Consider the following 25,529-nt stretch of genomic DNA (forward strand, 5'->3'; position numbering starts at 1 on the left):
GGCAGGTGGGTTAGGGGATTCAGCACTGAGCAAAATCGTCCCTGTGTATGGCCCCGCAGACCCCACCTCCCTACTCCTCAACACACTTGCTCACAATGGGGGCTCTGTAACACAGGCCCCTAACATACTCCTGCCTTCCCCCCAAAACAGGAAACCGGGATCTGCCGAGCTCTTGTTTTTCTTCTAATTTCCTGCTTTGCTACCCCTTCCCCAGATTATTTTCTTTAGTTTTTTTCTGGTTCCTCTCAGATTGGATATGCCTAATCAACTTTTTGTCTGTGTTCATCTGGAAACCAATTTCTTTGGTGCAACCATGACGCTAAAGGAGCAAATGAAACTGCTGTCATTTGGATTACCTTCAAGATAAACAATCACAACCTGATCATCCACTTCCATTACTCAATGTGGCCCTCAGCTCTGTCCTTGACTGACAGTAACATAAACCTTCCACCCAACCCCACAGAAATAGCAATATAGACTTTTATTTGAAGTGTAAAATGTCCTAAGTTGATTATATGTCTCTATAGTCTGCAGCAAGACGAGCTGGAGCTTATTCTGCCAAGGAAAACTCTGGAACCACGGACTGTTATTGACTTCACTTCTGGCTTTTGGAGCGGCCGAGAGAAGGGGGCGATGCCTGCTTTGGCAGCTCTGTTGGTTTTCATGAGATCTACCAGGAGTGTACACATCAGTCAGAAACAATTTAAGTTTGTGGTTTTAAAAGGACATACAGTAGATCATAATATTTGTCGGATTAATGATGATGTAAAGTTTCTCAGGGTCACAGGTGGCCGTTTTCTCAGGAGAAAAAAGGCGGTGAAAGGGTTAGGGTTAGGGTAGATTTTGTTAATATTAATGAAATAATATTAATGCAATTTCATTTTGTTAAATGGAGTCTGAATGACCCAAAATTCTCATTGAGCATGTTTATCAATAAATGAACCCTTTGAAACCTGAGCGATCTGGTTTGTTTTCTTTCAAAAACATGGACAGGAGGTAATGAGTAAAAAATAGCAAGAACTTAGAGTACACAAAAAATACCTGGAAAAACAACAAAAAAAATATTAAAAAGAAAAAGAAAGTGAAATAAAAAAACAAAACAAACAAAAAAAAAAAACCAAGACGAACAGGACTTGGAAAAAGTGCCTAAAAAAGTATAATGATTATGTAACATACTTTTAAACTGTGTCAGCCCTGTGATATTCTGGCGACTTGTCCAGGGCGTACCCCACCTTTCACCAAATGTCAGTTAGGACCCTTGAGAGGATAAGCAGCTAATGAATGAATGAATGAATTATAAAAACTTAAAATATATTTTTGTCCCTAGCTTTTTTCTTTTTCCCTAGACATTTTTCCTAGCTTTTTTTTTTTTTAAGGATTTAAATCAACCAATTTCTTGGAATTTGTGGAACATTTTTTTACCAAATTGCTCATTGCCACCCCCCATTTTTGTTGAAAGAAATCACACCAATTTCCTTTTTGAGTTCAAAGGTTTAAAATACCTGTGAAAGGCGTGTGAAAGCAGCACAAGAAAAGTGATGTCACTCTAGGTTTCAAGGGGTTAACAGAAAAATGTTTAAAACAATGTAGCCTACACATTATAAGGAAATGGGAACAAACGCCTCTCATCCAAATTATCAATGAAAAGGGTGAGTGAATTTTCAGCCAGTAGGTGGACTACAGCATGCAGAGAGTGGGAAGGGGGAGGAACAGCGAGCGACCCAGTGAGCTGGGAGAGGGGAGATGCAAAAATAAAGCAGAAAAGGAACACAAACGGAAGTGGGGGGAAGCAAGTCCAGGGAAAGCTCAAGTTCCTCTGGAGGAAAAAATGCCATTGAAACTATATCAAGTTTGCCGAACGAGTGCGCGAGAGCGAGTTACTGGCGTATAAAGCGTACGATTTGGTAATGGGCTTATGAGGGGGCTCACTCGCTGTTTCAATAAACCCCCAGAGCCATGACTGAGCTAGGCTTGCAATACAAACACACCCCGTTCCTTCATTTTATCTGAAAGACACATCTGGAGTCTATCAACTCCAGCAGCACCCCCCTTTCTGTTTCCACTCTCCAGCACGCTTAACCCCTTCCTCACCCGCTCCACCCCTTAATGTCATGCACTCTCATTAGGTGACTGTTGCCTAACCGGGGGCCACTCAATGGCGTGTGCGGGCAAACATGCTTACACAAATGTTCATTTTTTCTGTGAGGGAGAAATGAGAGTCCCATGTGCAACCTCCACAGCTGGCTCTGGAGAGGTGGGCTGGTACAATCTGAACCTTGTCTTTCCCCACACTGGTCTAGACAGAAGGGCTCCTGGCCATGTCCGCACATTCTCCACTGTTTCTACATGCTTATACGCTGCCCACCTCTGCTTTGTTCCCACTCATCAAGGTAATTTGCTTAGCCTGTGTGGAAATAATGTTAATCTCCCACAAAGAAAAACAACCTCAGATTTATATAAGACAAACTGCAGGAGTGTGCTTTCCTTCTCTCCCTCCCCTCTGTCTCCCTCTCCTTCTCCCTCTCCAGCCACCATACCATCTTTAGCCATCTCGGCTCCGCTTCCCCTGTGTCAGATGGTAAAGTTGTTTAAGTTGGACAACTTCCTAACCCCAGCTGCTCAGAATGGCAGAGGCGATTTCAAGGTCGGTTTCAGGGAGGTTCAGGCAAACACTGAGTTTCCCCGTCTCCCCTTTTTATAAAACAGATACTATCGAGTCATAAGTAATGAATTGGCCCCAGTATTCTAAACCATAATCTGATAATCGTGTATATATTCTCTATCATGCAGACGTTTTCCTAAATATATCTGCACATTCTCATGCCCCTGTGTGACATAATGGTCGCAGGTTTCAGTGCAAACTTCCCTTAATTCTTGTTGCTCCGCATAAATCAAGAGCAACTCCTTATTTCCTGAAGCTGTTATAAGTCAACAGGAAGTTTTAAATAATCTTGCGTGATATTTCCTTTGCGTACTTCTCTGTAGTGCAGCTTAAGTAAAAGTACAGTCACGTCAGGTACATTCATTCTCATTTCAGAGTCTTGTTGACAAAGTCTATCATGCTGCCAACACCTATGAGCTTCTAACCACCAGTCCAGAACCACAAGCCTCACTTCTGCCTTTCAGACCTGTGCGCTGCGAGCGCCCTGCTGATCCCTCATCCATCATCATCGCTGCCCTCTGCTCTCCCTCTCTGCTCCCTCTCTCCCTGTAGGGCGAGCAGACCTGGTAATGAGGGCCCCTTGTGCCCCTGCCTGCCTGTCCTGTGTCCCATGGTGCAGTGGGGCCCAGTTGGACAAGAGCCAGACTGCCTCGGCCCTCTTTGCTCATTATTCTCATTACCTCGGCTCAAATCAGCGGCAGGACAGGCTGCTGGGATCTGTCCACAACTCATAAAGGTCCTGGCTCGTTAGCAGGGCCGCCAGCTTCAGCTCCCATCAGAAACGGTGTGCAGGTACTAAAATAGGTACAGTATTGAAGGTCTAGTGTTTTGAATATACAGTAGTATAGCAGGGCCACCACAGAAGCCAGGTATGATTCAACTGGTGTTTCATCGCAAACACTGGAAAAAAATTAGGTATTCCAAGATCCAAATGTAGCTGTTGGATGGCAAGCCTATTTAAAAGAGCTACAAAAACACAGTAGTCCAGTAAGAGGGCAAAAACAAACAAGGCTAAATTGCTCCTCTGCACTTGGGTGGTTTGGCAGGTTATGAAGGCAATAGTGGCTTTGAGGAGGTTTGTCCCAATGAAAGGGCTAACTGTGTAGATCGCTGCACTGTCTGGCCCAGGCCTGGAGGAGGGTGGCCTGCCCTGGAGCTGTATTCTCCGACTAACAACAGCAAATCAGACTGCATTCAGCTCTGAATAGATGTCTGGTGTGAGTGTGTGGGTTCTGAGTGAGCGTCTGCTGAGAGAGTTACCAGACCCGTTTGAAACGACTGGACGAGAAGCGAGGGTGCCCATACTAGGAAACGCACTCAGAGATGGGCCGAGAGGGAGAGTGTGCAGTCGGGGAGCAGCCTGTGTTTGTCCTTGTCACGTAGGGGAAGAGATGCAGTGTAATTCCCTGATGTGTGTTTACTCAGCCCTAGTGGGCTGGCCTTTGATTACAGTGCTGACCACATAATATGAGTAACTGTTCACTACTGCTGCAAATGACAAGCACATGTAGACGACACACTGGAAACAATGAGGAGACCTGAAGAACGATGGCGGGCTGAAGAGATGAAACTGAAAATTCACAGTATGAACAAAAACTCAAACAGTTACTGTACAACTCACTGCTGCGTTCATCCCTTCAAATCCTTCCATCACCGCAACGGTGAATTTCAATGTGGCATTTTTCACATCAGACAGCAATTTTACCATGAGCTCAGATGTAATTATAAGCTGTGCAGGGCTCAATTAAAGGTTGAAGACGTCAGCGTGAGTGAGCAGACCTCCACTGCTGTGTGTCAGAGAGCCAGCAGAGGTTGAGGCAGAGGAGTGAAATGAGGCCTGCATGATTTACGTTATGTCCTCTCCTCACACCAGACGCCCACATCTCCTTCTGTGGAGCACAACTATGTGTGTGTGTGTGTGTGTGCGTGTGTGTGTTTGTCTGCCTGTTCTGTGTCTCTCTCCCAGGTCTTTTAGCTGTGAGCCTGCAGGAAAGCTCCACCCTGTTGCCCCCTGCTAGTTTTATCACAGCTCCAGCTACAAGGCCCAGTTAGTGGGTAAGCTCAGGTTACCCGACCCACCGACCCTGCGGCGCTACAGGGAACCCTGTCCGCACTTACAAAAACAAGCAACAGCGGCTCGTTTTACTTCAAACAATTCAAGCTACAGATCTTCTTTGGCTTAACTAGAAATTATTCTCCCAGGTAGTATTAGTCACAGGATCTCGGAGTAGTGCCTTCCTGTCAACAGCTTTATCTTCTTGTCTTCAGTGCAAGACAGTTGAGGTGAGAACTGAGAACTTGGCCTTGGACTTGTTCACGCATGGCGTTCACACGCCAGTCATAAAAAAACAGCAATTTCAGCAGATTTGGCTTTTGTTCTCGACTGGCACGTCTGGTGTGAGCTCGAGCAGGTAGGTACTAACAAGCTAACAACTGCAGCAAATAACCATATTTTTCCGTCTTTCAACGTTTTTGAGAGGCTCGTTATCTTCATGGGTGGCAGGTCTGAGTGGCATGTGGAACTAATATCCCGTCAACATACCCACCCCCTCACAATATAGTAAGTATGTCTGTCTGCCAGACTACAGTATCCAGACTGAAGCGGCTCCATGTGTGCTGTTAGCTACCAGGACGCTATAAAGCTTTACAGGGATGCTCTGTAAAACAACACCTTGAAAGAAAGTGTGGTGGGAAACACAAACTGGATGGAATTCTCACATTAGAGTATCAAAGATGCCAGGAGTGGTAGCCTGCAGCTGGTAAAGACTTTACACACTACAGACTTTACCGTAATGACTAAGTTTGACCACAAGCATATCATACCCTATGTACTGTTCCCTTAACCTTCAGCACATCTAGCTTGTCTCGTGTTATTTGAATTGAATGTCAGAGGGACAAAATTGTTGTTTAGCAAGTCCAAAGTCATAAACTTTGACTTTCAAGTCCTAAACAAGTCATAATACTGTCTTCACCAGACACAATGCCATTTTAACAACAGAAAAACAATGTGTTACATTTACAGAAATCAATTTATTATTTGCATACTTGTAAAATTAAGTTTGTTAGAATTTGTTGCGTCTTTGTCTGTCATTTTAGACCCACATGTTTTGCAGACTGCAATTCGCTCTCTGTTGACCACTGTATGGTTTTTGCACTTGAACAAAATTTTATTTGGTATAATTTTATCCAACTAGCGCTTAGTAACATAGCGTTCAGAGAAGATTAGTCTTGGTATAATCACCCTTTTAGATGTTCATGGTTTTCTCCTGCAACTTGAGTGGATGAGGTTGGATTGGTTCAAACAAGGTAAATCTGTGGAATCAATCCATCTAATAGTTGTCTGATAAGCAAGGTTCCTTTCCTGCTTGTCACCATTCATTCATATTACCCCAGTAAAAGATCCTGTCTATCACCTGTCTCACACCCCATTCAGAGAGATTATGATGCTACTTAGGAGGGCTCTAATGTCTGTGAACCACAGGCGAAGCTGCCAACATCCACGTCCTCCCTGAGATCTCTCTTATCTTGTCATGTGGAGAGGGCCTTACCTGATAATGACGGACTGAAGTGTAATTATGTGAGCTTTTCAACATAACTGAATTAATGATAGCCAGTCAGAGCGTATCATCCTCCCTGCTGGACAGCAGCCCATGAATGGATAGAAGCACACCGAGCTGCTGAGATCGCACTGATACCCTGTCTGTATTCCTCTATAAAGGCCCGGAGACAAACTAGAATATTAGTTTACACACGGATGCAGATATATGAAGATATATCTCACATACACACTAAACGTGTCGTTATAGCATCTGCAGAAGGGAAATATTCATAAAGGATGATAAACAGCAGACTACTCACAGTTTCTCCAAAGCGTAAAGTCCAAAGAAGGATCCATTTTTCAGAACTCGGATTTTGTTGTGGCTCAGTATCCTGTAAAAAAAAAAACAGTGCTGTTAGAAATATTTCCACTGACAATAAACCGAAGCATATCTCATGATGCTAAATCTTTCAGTAATCAGCTTCACAGCTAGGAAAGAATTCAAACACACAGTGAAGAGGGTCACAAGAGGAGGATGAAGTCCATATAAAATGTCCAACTGGTGTTGCAGTCAGCCAACGTCAGCCGGACCAGGGACATTAGCTTAAGATGTTTCCAATTAATGTTAAAGACGGGGTAGGACATCAAGATTAGGAGGAAAGCTGCAATCTTGATAATCATTTTGCATACATTTTTACATCAAAAGAATGTCTGTCCACATCAAACAAGTGGCGGCACAGGCCATGTTAATTAGCCCTTTCCCTCCTGGTGAATCACTTAGCTTACAGGGTTCTTATCGGACCTGAGGGCAGCGGGCCACAGGACACACTGGAAGTGAGGTTGAGATTGCTTTGTCTGGGAAATGGTTATTTACGGTAATCACTTTGCTCTGAGGGACTTGCCAGGGTCAATGTCAGTCAAAACAGATCTTTATATAGACTTTTTAAAAAGTATTAGTTTTCTCTTTCTTGCTGAAAGTTAAACGAGATCAATACCAGAATGTACGCTAAGTATGAACTTACAGCAGATGTTTAGCTTAGTTTAGCACAAAAACTGAAAGCACAGGGCATCAGCTCAAGGAACATTGTCCACAGTTTTAAAAAAAAACAGATTGCTGAGCCAAATACTCTTTGAAGAAAATTTAATTGTTGCTCGGATTATGTTCACTGGCACTGTTTTTCAAATTCAGGAGGTGTGATGTTCTAAGAGTGCACACACGTGCACACGAGGTCAGGCTGAATGATTGGGCCTACAAGCACAAAAAAAGAGACTGGAGTTTGCATTGTGCATCTTTCATTAATTTTAGGCCACTAAAGCATTTCAGAGAGGGTTGGGAAAGATTGTGGTTTTGCTTAAATATTAAAAAAGCCGATCCTGTCTTCAAGTCACTGTTGACTTTTTAAGTACTGAACCAAGACCAAGATCCTCAAGTGCTACTGAAAATACTGCAATTAAATGGCCCTATGGATCCCTCAGCAAGAGCTCAGGGTACAGCAGGGGCTCTGCTCAGGCGTCAGCCCGCCATCATTAACACACCCTTCAGTTTCACATCATCTTCACCTCTACCATATGGTGCTTAATGGGCTGTTTGCAACATTTAGTGAGTCCTTAATCGAGAGTGGAGCTGTGTGAGCGCCTTTAAAAGTGGGAGTGGACTGTGAACAGTCTGTGAGATTTACAGATTCAGCAGCAGCAGCCGCCCCCCCCCCCCCTGTTTCCTGCCACATCAATAAAAACACCGCCTTCAGCTCTGCACCTTCCAGCTCACTTAATGACCAGATACAATCATCCAGTCTTAGTACAAACTGGCCTGACTTCACTACAGTAACTTCACTGACAGGAAGACAAACAAACAAAAGCAAAGCCAACATGGAACGTAAATCTTTTGCTCCAGTTATCCAGGACACCTCAGTCAATATCTTCCTACAATTATCTACCAAAATAAGAAACCAGAAAAATGTATTTTTAAACTGACTGCAATCAAGAGACGAGAGCTGCTCCACTGATAATGACTATAATACTGAAACCGAGGCCGCATTGACTGTTTTATTTAGCATTTAAACCAAAATTACCTTTATTTTAGGTTTCGCCGTAAAATTGTGCAGCATCAATGGAATTACTATCACAAAAATTCACATTCAAAACACAGACACTGACAGCCTTACTTCTAAATTAAAAACAGGACATATTCACAAATCCACACTGTATTTCTGAAATGAATCACCGTTATTATGTCAAGACGTTTTTAGGGTGGGTGTTAGACGAGTCAGTCCTCCGGTGTCGTAGCCTGTATTTGAACCTATGACTCCTGGACCTTAAGGTCTCTCACTTGACTTTGGGCACGGTATCTCTCCATTAACTGGATGCAGGCCCGAGATGAAAGCTACAGAAGATCCGGAACTGCCTGAATAATTCAATACAGATAGGAGAGGAGAAAGTCACATCTGGCAAAGAAGCAAGCCATTTAATTCAACACAGACAGTTTAGATACAGATAGTTCCTTTTTGACTAAGCTTATTATGCAGGAAAAAAAAACTATTAGTCAGAGAACAGCACACATGTTTGGTTTGGCTTTGCCTGAATGTGCATATGTGTGCACAAATCTTTGGCATGCTGATATTAGTGCATTTCTGTGACAGCAAAATGCATAATCATAATGTGATTTGCAAAATAAAACCTATACAGATGTGTTTATTTGTGTGTTTGTTCGTGCAAACTATGATATTCACATGTGGCATCCTATCACAAAAATCCTCATTTATCTTAGTTAAGTTAAGACATCCCAACACATGATATTTCAATTTGCTTGCTACTCTTTACAAAAGGACATGAAAGCTAGACTTTCACAAATAAACAAAGACCACAAAATGAGCTAACTGAAACCCTCCCACAGACAACAAAAGGCGCAGATTTCCAGGAACACTGGGAGTTGCAGAGGCTGGACACTACTGTATAATCCCCAAAAGCCTGATGTTTGGAGCGCAGCCGTAGCAGAGGACATTGTTCTTTCATAAACAATACAGAGAGTACAACTCTGAGAAAGAGCGATAGAGGCAGAACTCTGTAAACAGACAGAAATAGTCGGCATTCCCATCAGGCTAAACAGGAAACCCAGCCAATTAGCTGTTTATTCAGAACCCGGTTTCGAGGGTCAGGGGTTGCAGAGAGAGCACTTCCCGGACAGCCATCAGACAGATGGAGCAGTGTCCGGAGGCAGGTGACAGCTGAGGCACATGAGAGTGCATCACTTCATCACCAGAGTATACAAAGGTTAACAGAGCTTTACAAGCAAAGAAGATGAGTAGCTTCTTAATCATAGACGCTACTCGCAGGCCTCACGCCTGCTGTGTGCTGCTACTGAGGCCTTACTGTACACGAGCCGCTTCTCTACCCTTAAGTGACAGATCAGATGGCAGATTGAGTTAATCTGCTTTCAAGAGCAATAAGATGTATGGTACATGGCACAACTGTGTGATAACTGAGTCCAGACTGGGGATGGTATCTCTCATTCACTTAACCCTTTCAGACCACAAAGGCCTCTGAGAAATTAGACAGGCTAATTAAATCCATCTATTCTATGAAAAAAACCCCAAAAAACCAGGGCCACATGTCAGGCTCCTGCATCGCATTCACTCGTTTCATCTAATTCATTTACATGAAGATCAAAAAGCCAGGAGGTCATATGAAAAGAGCCAGGTCAAACAGAAGCACAGACAGCAGCCCTCCCCTTGTGCTGTGTACTCATAGTCGAGGGGTTAAATAGGGTCAGTAAAACCGCAGAAGACATGGAAAGCCCATATGTATGTATACCACCACTTCACCTCATGTGCTCCTATGTTTTTTCCCAGAAGCCTGAAATGAAAGTACAAACACACAAATGATGCTTTAAAATTGTCTTATGGTTGAAGTTATGATGTGCTCAAGGAAAGATTTGCTGAGTGCTGCATGGGGAAAACCCTACACATTTTAGATTGTTTTCAAAAAAACCTTATGCTCAACAACGCCCCTGTACGAGTTCAGATGTGCAGATATTTAAAAAGATCTGCTGGATTAATTATAGACCATAATTCCCATGATTAGTTTATTTCATTCCAATGAGCTCTCCAGGAGGCCCTCTCCTTGCAACTATGTTTATATGCAACTAATTCAAAACAGCAAATATGTGTTGAGGGAAACATAAAGTCAAGCGGCTTATGTTTTCTATTATCGTACCTGGCAAGTCGCAAAAATGTTGATACTGAATGTATCGGCAAAATGTTCACTAAGGAGGTATTTCAGTTGTTTTCTGCCAAAACAGGCAGTCTTGCAATACGCACAGTGACTACAGCATTATTATTTTCTTACCCTTTTTATTAACATTTAACTGACACACAACATTTTCTGAACCTAAAGTTCTTCCGTACAACAGGAGCCCAAAGTTCTTGTGTTAAGATCCTGCACTTTGTGTCCCTGCCATCCTCCAAAACCACCTTGTGGCAAAGCCTGCATGGTACATGAATGTGTTTCATTACCTGAGAGAAACATTTTCTCTGAATATAATCCAGGCACAGATTACATTGTCACAACAATGTAATTAAGAAAGCCCTTTAGTTACATACAAACATCATTTCTAGGAAACAGGATTGCTCCAGGACATTTCTAAAGAACGTCTGGTCTCCTCAGAAAAGTTATGATAAGAAAAGATTTTTTTTTTTAATAGAAATTAAAATATACTCTGTCAGGCCAGCAGTAATGTCAGGAAAAGTGCAGGTAATGTGGTTGAGTGGATGGGACAGGGTAGAAAATGTCTCTCTTTAGAATTTTACGGGTGTGAATGTGGTTATCCACAAAAGTTCAAACTACGGAATAATACAATCTTTTAACATGACATATATCCAAAGTGCACTATAAATTACTGAAAAATCCCCTGAATCCCCTTAACCCCGATGTTGGCAAAGACCTATCCAAACACATTTGCTGTTGTCAAAGCAAACTTTAACTATTAGTTTCACAGAGTGTGATTTACGGAAACATATCATAGGAAATGCGGTGTTTTGGGGGTTAGTTCATTATTTATAAAATGAGAAGTATGGCTGCTACAACTATGCTTGATGTTTGAGCATTGAGCACCATAGATCAGCGTTAGCTCATGGTTTCCTTGGTGCGTGACAGAGTGTGAAAAAGTAAAAACCATTCAAAATAGAGTCTTGTCTCGTAAACCACAGCAGCTCCTCCCTGCACCGTGCCACTCACTTTGTTGGTTTGCTCAATTTGCTTCCTAAACCCACAAAGCCTTTGAGGGCCACACAGGGGCATGACAGCATGTCGCAAATCGCATTTTCTCACTGATTTACTTCCGCCCCCCCAACTCCTAAGTGGAAGGCGGTCTCGCTGTAACATACTGCCTCAGGTCTTGATGGAGGCCTGATGTGTGTGTGTGTGTGTGTGTGTGTGTGTGTGTGTGTGTGTGTGTTTGCACATACGTGTACCTGCGTGTGCTGTAAACTATAACTGTCTGTCAAAAGCAGCATGCTTCCTACAGCTGCTTTTGGTTTTGGGTCATTGTCAACCAATCATTTCACTGAGGAATCATCTCTGTGGTGGAGCTGGGAACGCTGGCTCTGCGGTGTATGGCACCAGCACAGGGAGTAGCTCAACAGAGTCCTTTCAGCTTTCCAGATCACAACCTGGTGTAGAGGGACGGCAAGGGAAAACGTTCCTGTCCCAACCGCAGAATGCGGCAAACCCAAACTCAACAGGATGTCCTGTTTGCAGTCGGCTGCTGCTGAAGGTTTGGTGTTAATGTATTTTCACCCTTCATCCCATTTCCCAACTAGACAACACTTAAAGGGACAGTCATGTCATGTCAGTTCCCACGTATTTAAAAAACAATCACAAGATTTGAAGGGATGGGTTACACCAGAATCCAAATTACATAATGTTCCTTTTACCTGTGGTGCAGTTTATCTGTCTAGATCATTTTGGTGTGAGTTGACAAGATATTTGGAGATAGTGGTGTAGAGACGCCTGCCATCTTGTAGATATCATGGAACTAGATGGCACTGACTTGTGGTGCTCAAAGTGCCAATAAAAAAATACATATGAGAAACTCAACAGCAATGTCTCTTTCCAGAAATTATGACCCGGTTACTCAAGATAATCCACAGCTTATAGTTAAGTTTATACAGCTTGTTCAATGCATTATGGTTAGGAAACAAACATGATGGTTTGGCTTAAAATAACTATGTTTGTTACTACAGTAATCTCACTTGACATACGTCACATGCATAGTATGCCACACATACACTTGATTGACTTTTGGTTTCTCACGAGACATGAAAAGCGGGCTCCAGGGTCCAACTGTAGTTGCCTGGAGCATCAACAAATGCAGCCGCCGTGGTTCTTCTGTTTGTTGTTGGGAGTGAAATGGGGTTGTTGGCTGAGCTAGCTTAGTTATGCTAGCTGAGCTAGCAGTAAATGCGTACTTCTGCACGATGAAACAATTGGCAGGTGTAGTTCGGTAGAAAGAAAATAGTTACCATATGACAGCACTCACAGCAAGGTCTGTGGATTATCTTTAGTAACCTAGTCACGATTTCTGGAAAGAGACATTGTTGTTGACTTTGTTGGCATTTCACACCAAAACAATTGAGATAGATACATTCTACCACTGTCAAGAGGAAAAATATTTACTTTCTATTTTCAAGTGAACTGTCCCTTTAAATCTTGTTTTTTTTCTATGAAGTGGTAAGCATATACAGGAAATGCCCCATTCTGGTTTGGCATTTTGTCCAGGACATGAATGAGATGCATTTGAGTAAAAAGCACTGATTCCTATTGGCCTCTTTTGCCCTCTAAATATTCAAGCATGCTGGACTCAGACAGTGAGCTCTGTGTAGCTGCAGGCCTGAACAGCAAACCACAAACAGAGTCAGAGTCTTAGGGAGGGATTTATATTTAATAAGAATGCATCTGCAGGCTAAGCTGCCTGCACTCATTAAGTATGCATTACGCTTTAAAAAAAATAACACAAAAAACGTTATATTTTCATTTATTTTGAATACAAAACATTTCTGCAGCATCATCCAATGACACACCTGGAGCTGCTGTAGTGTGACTGGATGTTGGTCACTGATAAAACGGAGTGAAACGCGCTGATTAGATGCACCACCTCATGTCCCACCCTCACAAAGCGAAACACAGGTTCAGTGTAATAAAGAGAGTCAAAACAACTCAACGGGCCACTGTGTAAACATTATTTAACTTTGGATAGGTCTCTTACCCTCGAGGACCACACGCAAGGTGAAAGACAAGAACCCTTGAAAGAGATTGGTAACGTGCCATAAATCCAGTCCCGATTCGGAGACCAATGGGAGCCAGATAATGAGAGTGATTTTCAATGAGCGTTTCAAAGCGTCATTATTGAATTAAGCCCACTTTAATTAGCATGCTGGCTTGATAATACACACGCTGGTGTGTGTCACAGCAGTGCTTAAGTTCATATAAATAAAACAGAAAATAACTTAGCCTTGAGGGAATTTTCCTTAGAGGTAATTAAATTCTGCTGAAAGCAATACGATTATCCACTTTTACACTAACAGCGCAGCATTGTGTGAGCGCTTTAATTTGTGTACGTTGCAGCTGAGAACATTCTATACAGAACCATCAGTGTGTTTTACTGCATTTTCCCTCGTTGCTTTCCATTTGTGCAGCTTTCTCCCTGCCAGAGTTGCATTTCAAGTAAACTGGCAGTTCACAGAGAGCTAAGTGGACATGGCAGCATTTCTTTTTATATACACATCACCCACATTGCACTCGGGAGTAATGGGGAAAGACGTAGTGGATCAACAAAATACTGTGGTTGAACCAAAAAGATGGATTAAAAACAGTATTACTTAATTTGGCTGTTAGAAGGTTTTCTGAGGCCACTGACTCCATCCAAATGTCAGTTCCAATAAATCAAAAACCATTATGACATTACACTGCAGTTTAACCTCACAGACAAGGAGCTGGCCTCAATCAAGGAATCTCATTTCAGAGTCAGTTATGAGCTGGGGAAAGGGGTTATAATAAGATTATACCTGTGACATGGTACGCCAAAAAATCATGGTCTCCATAACATTGTTTGAGGTAAAGAAATAGTTTGACATTTTGATTAAATACGATTATTCTCTTTCAGCCAAGAGTTAGGTGAGAAGAACAATACCTAATGTTACAATTATTAGTTTAGCCGAAGCCAAGAAAAAGTCTCGCACATAACTCCCCATAAAACCACAAACTGTTTTTACACTTGGCTTTTTGCAGGAATGAAAAAAAAGAGTTACAATGTGTTAAGTGAAGAGCTTTAGAGAGGCTGGTGGGGAGGATTATGTTACGTTTGGACAGATCCAGATGAACTGTTCCCTCTGATTAATGCAAGAGGCAACCTCCTGGCTGAAAAATGAAGCAAACATAAAGTGCCAAAAACTGCACTTCCTCTAAGGGCCACTTGAGGCTGGCTCCAGGAGCGAGTCAGTCCCCTTTGACCCCCATATTATCATTGTACAGCAGAAATAAACATGTTGACAGCCTATCTCAATAAAGTCTCTATCTGATGCAAAAAACAGTTGTGGTCTCCACAACTAATGCAACAATTTTTATATAACTCTATTTTTAATTGTCTTTTTAATAAGACATACAATTGTGCACAATTATTACCCTCATTCCTCCACAGCTCTACCCTCTCATCCAACCTCTGGCTCCAAAAAAACAAGATGCTGACGGCCAACATGATGAACTCGAGGCTTCAAACCAGTGGGTGACATCACGGTGGCTATGTTCATTTTTTTATACAGTCTATGGTCTCCAGTCTATATGCTTAGCTAAGCATAAGCTGTCACATTACAACAAAATCAAATTCTATCAAAAATAATGGGATCTGAGATCAAATGTATCAAAAATGATGTTTTACCCATATATTTGACCCAATATGAGTAAAACACCTTCAAAACGAACTAATTGGCGTAGCAACACTGAGGTAACAGATTGTACGCAACTTCTTTAAAGGTTTCGATGATGCAGAGTAGTCTGACACTAACACACACACACACACACACGCAAAGTCTCTTGCTGTGTTGGGACTCCTGTGGCGACTGACTCGCAGCAGTAATTACTTTGGGGCTTCATTATAGAGGGAGAATTCTGGGTCATGACATGTCACAGGATGTGTGTGTGTGTATGAGTAGGTTGCTATATGGTGCATATCTTTTATAACAATTACAATTACTAAAGGATGAATTTAAGTTAATCAGCTTACAGTATTCAGACATTTGCACACAAACAGGCCTTTTGACTTGCCATATTAGTAAAGTCCAGGTGCAACAAATAACGATGGGCCTGCTCTGTTCTGTCCCAGTAAGTCGTGACAGTGAGGTACCAGGACCGTGAAACTGATGCAGCTGAAAGCAATTGTGCAATCAACTGATTGTATTATTTACACTTGTGCTTTACTGTGATTTGTCAAAATGTGTTCTATGGAAAAAGGGCCGATTGTTTCTAAAGCCAACGCACATAAAACAGAGGGAAACTAAGATTTTCATACAAAAAGCATCTAGTTTTAGTTATCCTTAAGAAGCATTCAGTACTTTTCACTGCTTATGCTATTATGACCTGCTTAAAAAGAACTCTACAAGATTTTTATAATTATCATTGTGTCATCATTTTTATCTATCTACTACTATATATGTGTCTGGTTGCTTTTGCTGTAAATGCAAAACATACATTTTCAAGCAAGGAAAATAAAAATTAAAGATGAAAATTAAAGACATGTTATTATGAACTGTGTTTACTTTGATTGTTTTTTTTAAAAAATAAAAATAACATTTTTAGTTTCTATCAGTTTTTATCTTTTTTCCCCAACTCCTCTAGTGTTCTGCTTTTGCCTGTCTCTGTCATGATAAAAGTTGGTGAAGTTTAACACAACGGACAATGACGCAAATACGTCTAAGCCAACCAAAAACTAACATATCTCCCACTCTAACATCATTATATTGCAGGTTGTTTGAAACTGTTAAATGTGAAGAGATTTATTTAATCTGAAATTGCTGCAACCTGATTCATTACTGTACTTTTTAACTTATTTCTGTATTTGGCAGCCTCGGTGTGTAATCTAAAGGCAAGAAGTAATCTGCAGTTTAAATTAGATGGAAGATAACATGTTTTGGATAAAGTGTTTAATTTTGTCTCCAATGCCTGAGGTTTGGCCAGAATACGTGTGGCTTTTTTTTCCTTGTTTACAGTTTTGGGAAAGTAAATTGTCATTTCAGAAAGTGTGTGTAAGCAGGCTGCAGAAAAAAAACTTCTTAAAATGTCATATTGGCCAGTATGTGTCAACCAACCGCAATATAATGAATAAAGCACAGATGGTATGATAATGTTTGGATTGTAGATTTACTGCTGTGCTGGCTGTGCATGACATGATGAATTATAATTATTAACACTGATTCAGTTCAATGACATGCATGGTGACTGTTTGCAAGTTTGTGATTGTTGACAGTTTTTGCGTCAGGCTTCAAAAGCTTTTATCAGTTGAACCCAGCGTCTCTGTCTTGTTAATGGACACTTTTGCAGAGACAAGCAGAGGAAGGTTGAGGGACAAGGAATGAAAGAGAGCATATGCAGAGAGATCTCTCAGGCTGGGAGGTGGCCGTGTCATCTTTGTTACAATAAGTACTTTATAAGAGGCCTCCAGACTGAGCAGCACTATTCAGCGCCGGGGTCTGTCCAAATAGCTTAACCCTTTCGTTGTAAGAGGACAGAGAGCCACCTAAGCCAGCTGCCCCAGGAGCCCCCTGCACCCTGAGCCTGTCCTCAGAGAGTCACGGCACTGAGTGCAGCAGAGAGACTAAATGCCCCTTGAGCACAACAGGCACTTTAGTGGCAAATGCATGTCAAGATGTGAATGTGCCCATTGTGCCTGGCCCACCAGAGGGCTTGTAGCAGCCACCAGGAAACGCTGCCAAGCTACAAGCCCCATTTACCGCCTGTCATGGAAAGGAGCATCCATGTAATTGCATGCAAAATATTTTTTGTGAAATCATATTTGTGAAGCCCATGATTGGGTAATTCAGTCATCAAACAGGGAAAGCAGGGCGAGAGAAGCCACATTAAAGGGTGGAACAGATTCCTGTCATATATGTTAAAGGGACAAATAAATGAGCTAGGTGATTTATAGTATGCGGAGAATCTCACATTACTGCGCTTTATTATCGTGCTTTCCTGCCATGCGGCTATATGGGGAGTGAGCTCCTGCATTTGATATGTGCAACCACTTATTATAGAGTACGCTGCATTGTGCTTGGGTTACCAGGCTGGGCCAGCGAGTAAGGCTTTGTGGTTTGTGGCCACGTGTGTGTGTGTGCACATTTGGATGCACAAGTGTGTGACCTATCAGATTTATTTATACGGAAAGTGTGTATGTTTAACTCAATGTGTGTGTGTGTGTGTGGGTGTGTGTGTGTGTGTGTGTGTGTGTGTGTATGAGTGGTCCAAAAGCTACTGGTCTAAAATTAAAATCTGGTTTTTTGAAATGTCTCTAATTAGAGAGGGGAGGACTGAAGCCTATTTTGAGAGCTGTGGCCATGCACGCCCTTCCCATATGTGTGTGTGCGCACAGGCAAACAGGCTAACACACACACACACACACACACACACACACACACACATAGTTTGGAGAGTAAGGTCCCCCACATGGTCTTATTAGACAATTCATCGAGTTCTGCGAACAGGAATTGTCCATGAGGTGCGTTTCTTATGCCATCTATACACAGTTTACTAAAGCTGGACATGCAATGAACTTTAAAGACGTAAACAAGTAGCTGCTGGGAATTTTAACAGCCAGACAGCAAGAGTTAAAATACCGCCGCCTTACTGTAAAGCTGCAATAAATTATTGTAATATTTAGAGTCAAATACAAGTCAAGACAAACCAAATTGGAAAGTTTATGGCTGCTGAGCAGGAACACAATAGTCAGTTTAATCACTGTCTAAAGTGTTTTTACATGTTTAATGAGGCAATTTAGTGAATTTAGCCTTTTCAGACAGTGAGTGGAATGTGGTGTATGCCTGGCTAACATTGTCTCATTGTTCTGTCTCATAACCAGCCTCTGTTTTCTGCTCCTAAAGCAAAGACTGCTGGGAAATCAGGCTGCTTTTATAAAGAGTCGGCCACAATCTTTCTGCCCCAGATACTCTCACGGTGTCTTTCGAGGCATCTGTGAGAAGGTTGTGTTCCTGTTTTGTACTTTTTCTTTCTATGTGCGTGACCGCAGTGTTTAGAGAATCACAATTTACATCATTCAACTCCTCGTTAAAGGACGTGAAACAGTTTTGACTTTACCAGAATTTATTTAACAATCATAAGGCATGTATTTAAAAAAAAAAAAATATGGTAGACCAACATGCTTTCCAAAGAGTGTTTTGATTTCAGCTGAACGAATACACATTCATACTGTATATTTAAACAGTGGTTTAGTCCATCGACATAGATTTAATAAAAGCTTATTGCTTTATTTCACAACTGGCTCCATCTCTTTGATTGGAGCTGTAAACCAACTTATTTTCATAGAAGGAGCAATGGATTAAACAACTGTAGTGACAGATTTTTAATATCCTGTGGTTCTGTGTCACAGTAATAGCATACTTAACATATAAAGGCTTTGGAGTGATGATAAAGAAATTATAAATATGATTTGCTTTTGGTAGGTTTTAGCCTAATCAGACAATTAAGAAAAGTAGCCACAGCCTATATTTGATCATCTAAATACTACATGTGTAGCCCAGTTGCTAGAGGAAAATATCTGCATTATAGGTTTTTGGAAACCAAGAGTGCGTTGCATTTTCATGTTTCATACTCGTCATAGCAACATTTTTAAAGTGATGTAATATATAAGCTGACTTTTGTTATCTGTAGGCAGTAGGGATGGTGTGTATCGTCTGGCTTTGACGAGATCGCCGCCAAGCTGCAGACCGCTGTTTGAAACTAACACAGGTTGTTTTTTGGCAGCCCTTCCCAGTGTTTGTGTTTGTTGAACCTCTGTGTTTTTAATGGCACATTGTGGCGTTTCCCAGCAGTGTTTGAGCGAACAAACCTGGGTGTTCTCACAAACTTGTCCTTTCCAGCAACTTTTGTGACGCGGGTGTTGATCTTTTCCTAACAATGAGCAAGTCGTTTCAAACGTAACAGCACTTTCATCACAGCTTTTTCAAAAAACGTAAAGTTTCAACATACAAAATAATGTTCAAATGTAACCTATCTGCAGTTTGCAGAGATGTACAATACCATTTTTAGAGCACTTAAGGACATGGCTCGACTGTAGAGCAGAGTACATAGGCGAGCTATAGAGTCGCTGTCCAAGAAGAAGAAAGGACTGGAACACACTGATTAATTTACAGACCCTTGATTGTGCAAACAGTTTCAACAGCACTGTGTCTTCATCAGAATCAACGAGAAAACCATCAACCACCAAGAGGCATTACCATCTGATCATTCAAACCACTTGCAGAGGTGGTGTGGGGCACATTTGACCACATCTGTGTTGTATAGTGTAAACGCTAATGCATCCTGATGCATCCCTGACAAGGACAACATCATCAGTGCAGGATGTAGTGGTTGTTTTGATGAAAGCATGCGAGCACTGTATAACTTTGACATTTTACGATGAGTCGGACAAAGTGTTGCATGACCGTCCGTTATTTTTCCATATGGAATGAGACATGTTGGATTCTACTGACACAACTGCACACATGACGAGCGAGCAGCTAGTAAGAATGTGGATGTAAAAACTATTTGCAGGGACACAGGGGTGAACTATAAAGTGTCTCAGCTGTCCACTGTTCAGACCACCACAATATCAGGTATAAACAGGGTCTCAGTCATGTCTGTAATAACAACATGTCAGGACGGTATAAAAGACAGCAGAGATTATTGCTAAAAAGTTAGAAAAATAGTGTGTTGGGACATTTCATGGCAGTTGAAGTTATTTGTATGCTGACAAATGTTCCTTTTCTTTTTTTTTATCATGATTGTATTAAATTCTAATAGCAAAGGCCGTAGGATGCCGAGACAAGTTGTCCTAAAATATGGAAACTAATCTCGAGCAACATGATTCATAATTTCCAAAAGACTGAAGAAATGCTGAACAAAAGATAACGTGTTAAGTATATGCTTAGTATTGTTTTTCCAAAAATTGTACGCATCTCTAACCAATTTCTAAATCTGCCAGTAAAGTTGTATTATTCATATTGATAAATGTGTTTTTGTCTGTGAATAATTGGAGAAAATCTGTCAGAGTCATCAAAAAACAAATCAAAGAGTACTCAGATTTCACTAGTGAGTTCTTGAAATCCAGTAGATGAGTTCACTATTGTCATTAGTTCTCAAGAGAAAACATATCAGAAACACACACACACACACACACACACACACTGAAGCCACAGGCATTCCCACTATAGACACCCATTATCTCCGTCTGTATCCATGTGCTGTCGACCAGAGCAGGAACTTTGGGGGCTGCTGTGGTCAGACGGGGGAGAGGGAAGTTAGCACTGGCAAAGAAAAGTCAAAGTCAGGCATTTTTGGAGTAAGATAAGAAGAGAGCGCCACGAAAGGAAAAACTAAAATAACAAAAAGCCACTTGGGGATATAAGATTACTATGACAATACATCTCTCTGATTTTGCCAGGTTTTTAAATATCGCAGCTTCTTAATCAGCAAACACAATGAGGTGATAAGTGAGATACACATTTATCATTGGGAGCAGCTACAGTACAGACCAGTAGGTGTGTGGAATCTTCCCACTCTGGTCGTATATTCTTGACCTCCGAGGGCAAATAAAACCCGGGGCTTGTGTGGCATTGGCAGGTGCTGCAGCTGAGTATGAAGCTCCGAGTATCCAGTGTCAAGCCTTTGTTTGCTTTTTTGATTTATTGCTGACCATTGCCCCACCTAACATGTGCGGATGAGAGCCTGCTCCCCCTCCTCTCAACACCTTTCCCCACATAAATAAACCCTATCGCTGCAGGAATGCTTGGGGTCCAAACGCTCTCACTGCTATTGGAATTCTCCCCGCTGATAAGATGACTGTTTAGGATGTTTCATCGACATACTCCCGTCTCAACACATACTGACTCACAGACCCAACACGAACCACCGACACATCTGCTGGCCCTTTGGTATCCGTCCGCACATGGGCCACAAGTAAGAAACCGAAGATGTGACTCAGAAAATAGAATGGTGATTACAGGGAACACAGATTCACACTGTAGCCAATCGATGATACCGATGAGGTGAGTTGGCTTTGAGTGAAACGAGACACAGGACTCATCAAATTTACTAAACGATAACAGACTGTGTGATTACATGGCATGGAAAATTAATACGGAGAAACCAGACAAATGTGGGGTTCAGTGTTAAGACAAGTCTGGCCTCTGCATGACAACGTCCTGTTAGGACTCTTTAAATAAGCATATTCAACTTGCTGAGTGAGATGAGAAGATTCATACATCTCTAATGTCTGTCTGGCAATTACAAAGCTACAGCCAGCAGCTGGTTAGCGAAGCACAGACTGGAAATGGGGAATCAGCTACTGCAGCCTGGCTGTAGCAAGGTTTTTGTATGATGGAATCATATAAGCTTAAAGCTTCAAGGTTGTTGAAGCTGTTAACTGCCTTTCACAGGATGTCAATACTTAGCTGCCCAAGAAGACAGTGAAACATAGGTGAAAGCTCCAGAAAGCTAAAAGGATGTTAGAGCTTTAAAAAATGATTGGTTCACAATAATAGGCCTAAACAAAAGTTTAGATCAAGACAAAGTCTAATATCTATTTAAAATAAGGCTACAACTTGCAGCCAGTTAGCTAGGTTTGGCATGAAAACTTACAACAGGTTACTCTCTGGTTTTTGTACTCATTTAACAGACAAGATACAGATACTATCTTATAACACAAAGCACTACACAGCACAACTGTCCTTGCTAGTTGCAGACTGACCCAGTTGTCATTTTAACAGCCAGCACCTATGTTGCTTGGGCCTATCTGTGCGCCCATGGGCGTGTCAGTCTTGAAATGAGGTGTGGTCAGGCACATTGTTGGCGCATTGCTGTTTTGAGGCAGCAGAAAGCAACTGCACTATTGACAAAACAAAAAAAACTGGTCTTCAGTCAGATTGGCTCAGTATTAACTCTATTTAAAGAGCCCATTATTAAAACAGTAAGATAAGCAGGTTTGCAACATGAACACACTGCTTGTTACACACACAAGAACACATGGATGCGTCGTAGCCTGCGGGTGGGTAAAACATTCGTTATCATTAATGAGGAAAATATAATGACATTCTCTGTAATGTGAAGGGCAGAGCTGCTGTCCACTCAAGTGCATAACTGCAGGTTTGGTTTTGCTGCTTCAATGTCTACCATATTTGCTGCAGTGACATTACTGCTCCAACTGCATTACTCTCAGCAGAAAACCTCTCATTTTCCAGTTTGCCAAATCCAAAGTGCACCAGGTGCAGGCACACCTGGCTTTCAAACGGAATGAGAGATGACATTTCCATGTTACCCCCCAAAAATTACCAATGAAGGGACTAAATAAAACCCGTTTGCTCCTTGCGCCTTTTTTGTGCCTAGATTATGTGCCTTTTAACTAGTAGAAGTGGAGCTGACCACGCCCTAAATACACTTAGGCCATGCTCTTTAGACCATGCACCATATGTCATTTAAACAGGGCCCATAATGTGTTAGCTAGTGACGTTCAGAGATGATTATAGACTAACTATTCCCCCGTGTTTACAGTCTTTATGTAAAGATATGCTAACTGGCTGCTAGTTGTAGCTTCATATCTACTGCACAGACACAGACTCAATTGTCTGAACTTATGACAAGAAAGCAAATAAACGTATTAACTACTGCTTTAAAGTTGTTGTTCCCAACTGGTAGGTTGCAGTCCAAAAGTGGGTCACGGGTTCAATCTAAATGGTCCGCAACTGACTCCTGAACATGTCAAGTTTGTAAAAAAAAAAAAACATATATTTTGAATTTCTAGCACAGGGCTCTTAATTTGAAGTACTGCTTCCTCCTGTTCAACTACTATTTTCGTGTTTTTGGTATTATTATACACTTTGCAGCATTTTTATGTCACTGATCTTGAAGCAATTAGGGGTGTAAATAACTGGTTTCATCACGATACAATATTATATCAATACTTTGGACAACAATACAATATACGCCAATATTATAAAGTCTACCACGATACAATTTGGACTCGATTAATAATCGAATAATTTTGAATAACTGAATAACTGGATCACAGAAAAAACAACTGTCTTTTGTAGGACACATTTCCTCCACATACACAACATGCTAACGATATTAGCATAAGCCTATTGCATTTTTACATTGCATAAATTAGCTTAGCGGCTAGCGGACTTTTCCTCTACTCATAACGTAACCAGTTTACTATTATTTATACTTTGTCTTACTCACCGCTGGTTTTAAGTCCCTGCACCTCCCGACAGAACAGCGCGGATGACTTTCAGTCTACATGCACGTTTTTCAGTCAACATTGTTCAAACAGGTCAGCTAACAGGATGTTAGCAAGAAGTGGGTGAAGTGGCCCTGCAGGTACTTCCTCCTTCCTCAGTACAGCTTTTGTTTACATATGACGTGCGCTGTCTGTTAACTCGCAGTTTCTCCAAAAACAAAACATTTCCACACTGATGATTTATTCCCGAGTGAACAATAGTAATATATCCTCATCATCTTTCTCTTGGCTGCTTAAGTGCTCGCCATCATCTGCCGGATGCTGTGTAACATGACACAGATTTTCAAAATAAGGGCGCGTCTGAAAGAGGATGATATGGATCGATGTTTACACTTTGCATGGATGTGATCTTTGTTCATTTAATCGATATAGATGCAGATCGATGGATCGTTACACCCCTAGAAGCAATATGCACTTTTTTGGTTGTAGTGAAATTTGTTTACTAAGTTTTAAGTAATTGCACTTTATTCTTGCAGTATGTTTTATTTCATTGTGTTGCACACATTTTGTGAATTGAAATTGAATATGTGGTCATTTATCTTGTGTGGACCTAGAACTAAAGACTAAGGACAAAATCTGGACCCCGTTACTGGACCAGTTGGTAACTACTGCTTTAAGGAGCAATATTAAGACCAGGCCATTGTTCAGCAACAAAGCTCCCCAGTATAAACTTGAAACTTTAACAGCTCCTCATTTACGACGGTGACCCTCACTGATAAAAATATTACTGCCCTAGTTGGAATATTTTTGGAAGTCCTGACAACCAGCCAGCAACACTGACACACTGGGATCAAGTGCAACCGCGCTGGAGCAACTGTCTTGCATCGCAGCTGTCTTGGGTGTGGGGGCATCAGGCCAAGGACGGGCTTGCTGACCCCCCACCCTGAGCATCTGTGCCCACTCATTCAGGCCTGGCACCCATTGAGCCAAAGCCATCAGTCACTGACAATGATGACAGCAAAATACACCAAGAGAGGAATACGGTTTTGACGCGGGTAAAAAAAACCACAAGCTCTGAGACACCAGTGCGTTCACACATAGTCTGCCACTGTACATTCTCTTCATTTGTCTGTTATCCATTAAAACATTAAAACAAATACAGCTGCCACCACAGCGCTGAGAAAGGAATTATTGCTCTGGGTGTTTAGGGGCTATAGGCTGAGTGCGTATGAAATGTATCCATTTTTTCCATCTCCAAAATAACAAAAGTTCCTCTTTCACACAGAAAAGACTAATAATAATAGAGACATGGAGCAATACTTTGGAAGTGGAGCTATGCCGCTACCCTGCCTCCTCCTCCTCCCTCTCACCCCAGTGTCGAAGATCTGTTAGTCAGGGGCTGGGGAGTTTTTAGTCTCCAGGGGCACATCCCTCTGAACCGCCTGCCAAGCTTCTCCTCTCCCTCCTCCATCCTCTCTCTTGCTCTGCTCTCTTTCTTTGTTCTCCTCTTGGTTCCCTCTTCCCACTTCTTTTCCTCCTCATGCTCAACTTTCTCCTTCACTCCAGCCTCCTCTCAACTTTCGTCACTTATCCCTACTTTGCCCTCAACAACGGCACTTTTCGCTTTCACACTCTTATCTGTTTTCCCCCTCTCTACCCTTCCGCTCCTCTTCCTCTCCCAGCGATCCAGCTCCTTCGCAGCCGTGCATAATTAGGCCTAAACACAAGCCTGCGCAGGCTCACATCTGGAAGGAGTTTAGACATGGCAGTTTCCTACCAGGACGACTAAATATTTAGGTTGAGAGTTACTGCGTGTGGATGAACTCATGATAGAGGGG

General features: G+C 41.8%; 1 protein-coding gene across 1 annotated transcript in view; it reads right to left on the reverse strand.

Moving 5' to 3' along the window:
• The window catches only part of adgra2 (adhesion G protein-coupled receptor A2), a 46,462-nt gene that overhangs the window by 17,286 nt on the left and 3,647 nt on the right, over positions 1–25,529 (reverse strand). The window contains exon 2 of the mRNA XM_042488826.2: positions 6,521–6,592. Coding sequence (XP_042344760.2) covers positions 6,521–6,592 — 72 coding nt within the window. The remainder of the gene's footprint in view (positions 1–6,520; positions 6,593–25,529) is intronic.

The sequence above is a fragment of the Plectropomus leopardus genome, chromosome 4 (assembly GCF_026936395.1).
Source record: "Plectropomus leopardus strain MGB_pleo_1.0 chromosome 4, ASM2693639v1, whole genome shotgun sequence".
Lineage (NCBI taxonomy): Eukaryota > Metazoa > Chordata > Actinopteri > Perciformes > Serranidae > Plectropomus > Plectropomus leopardus.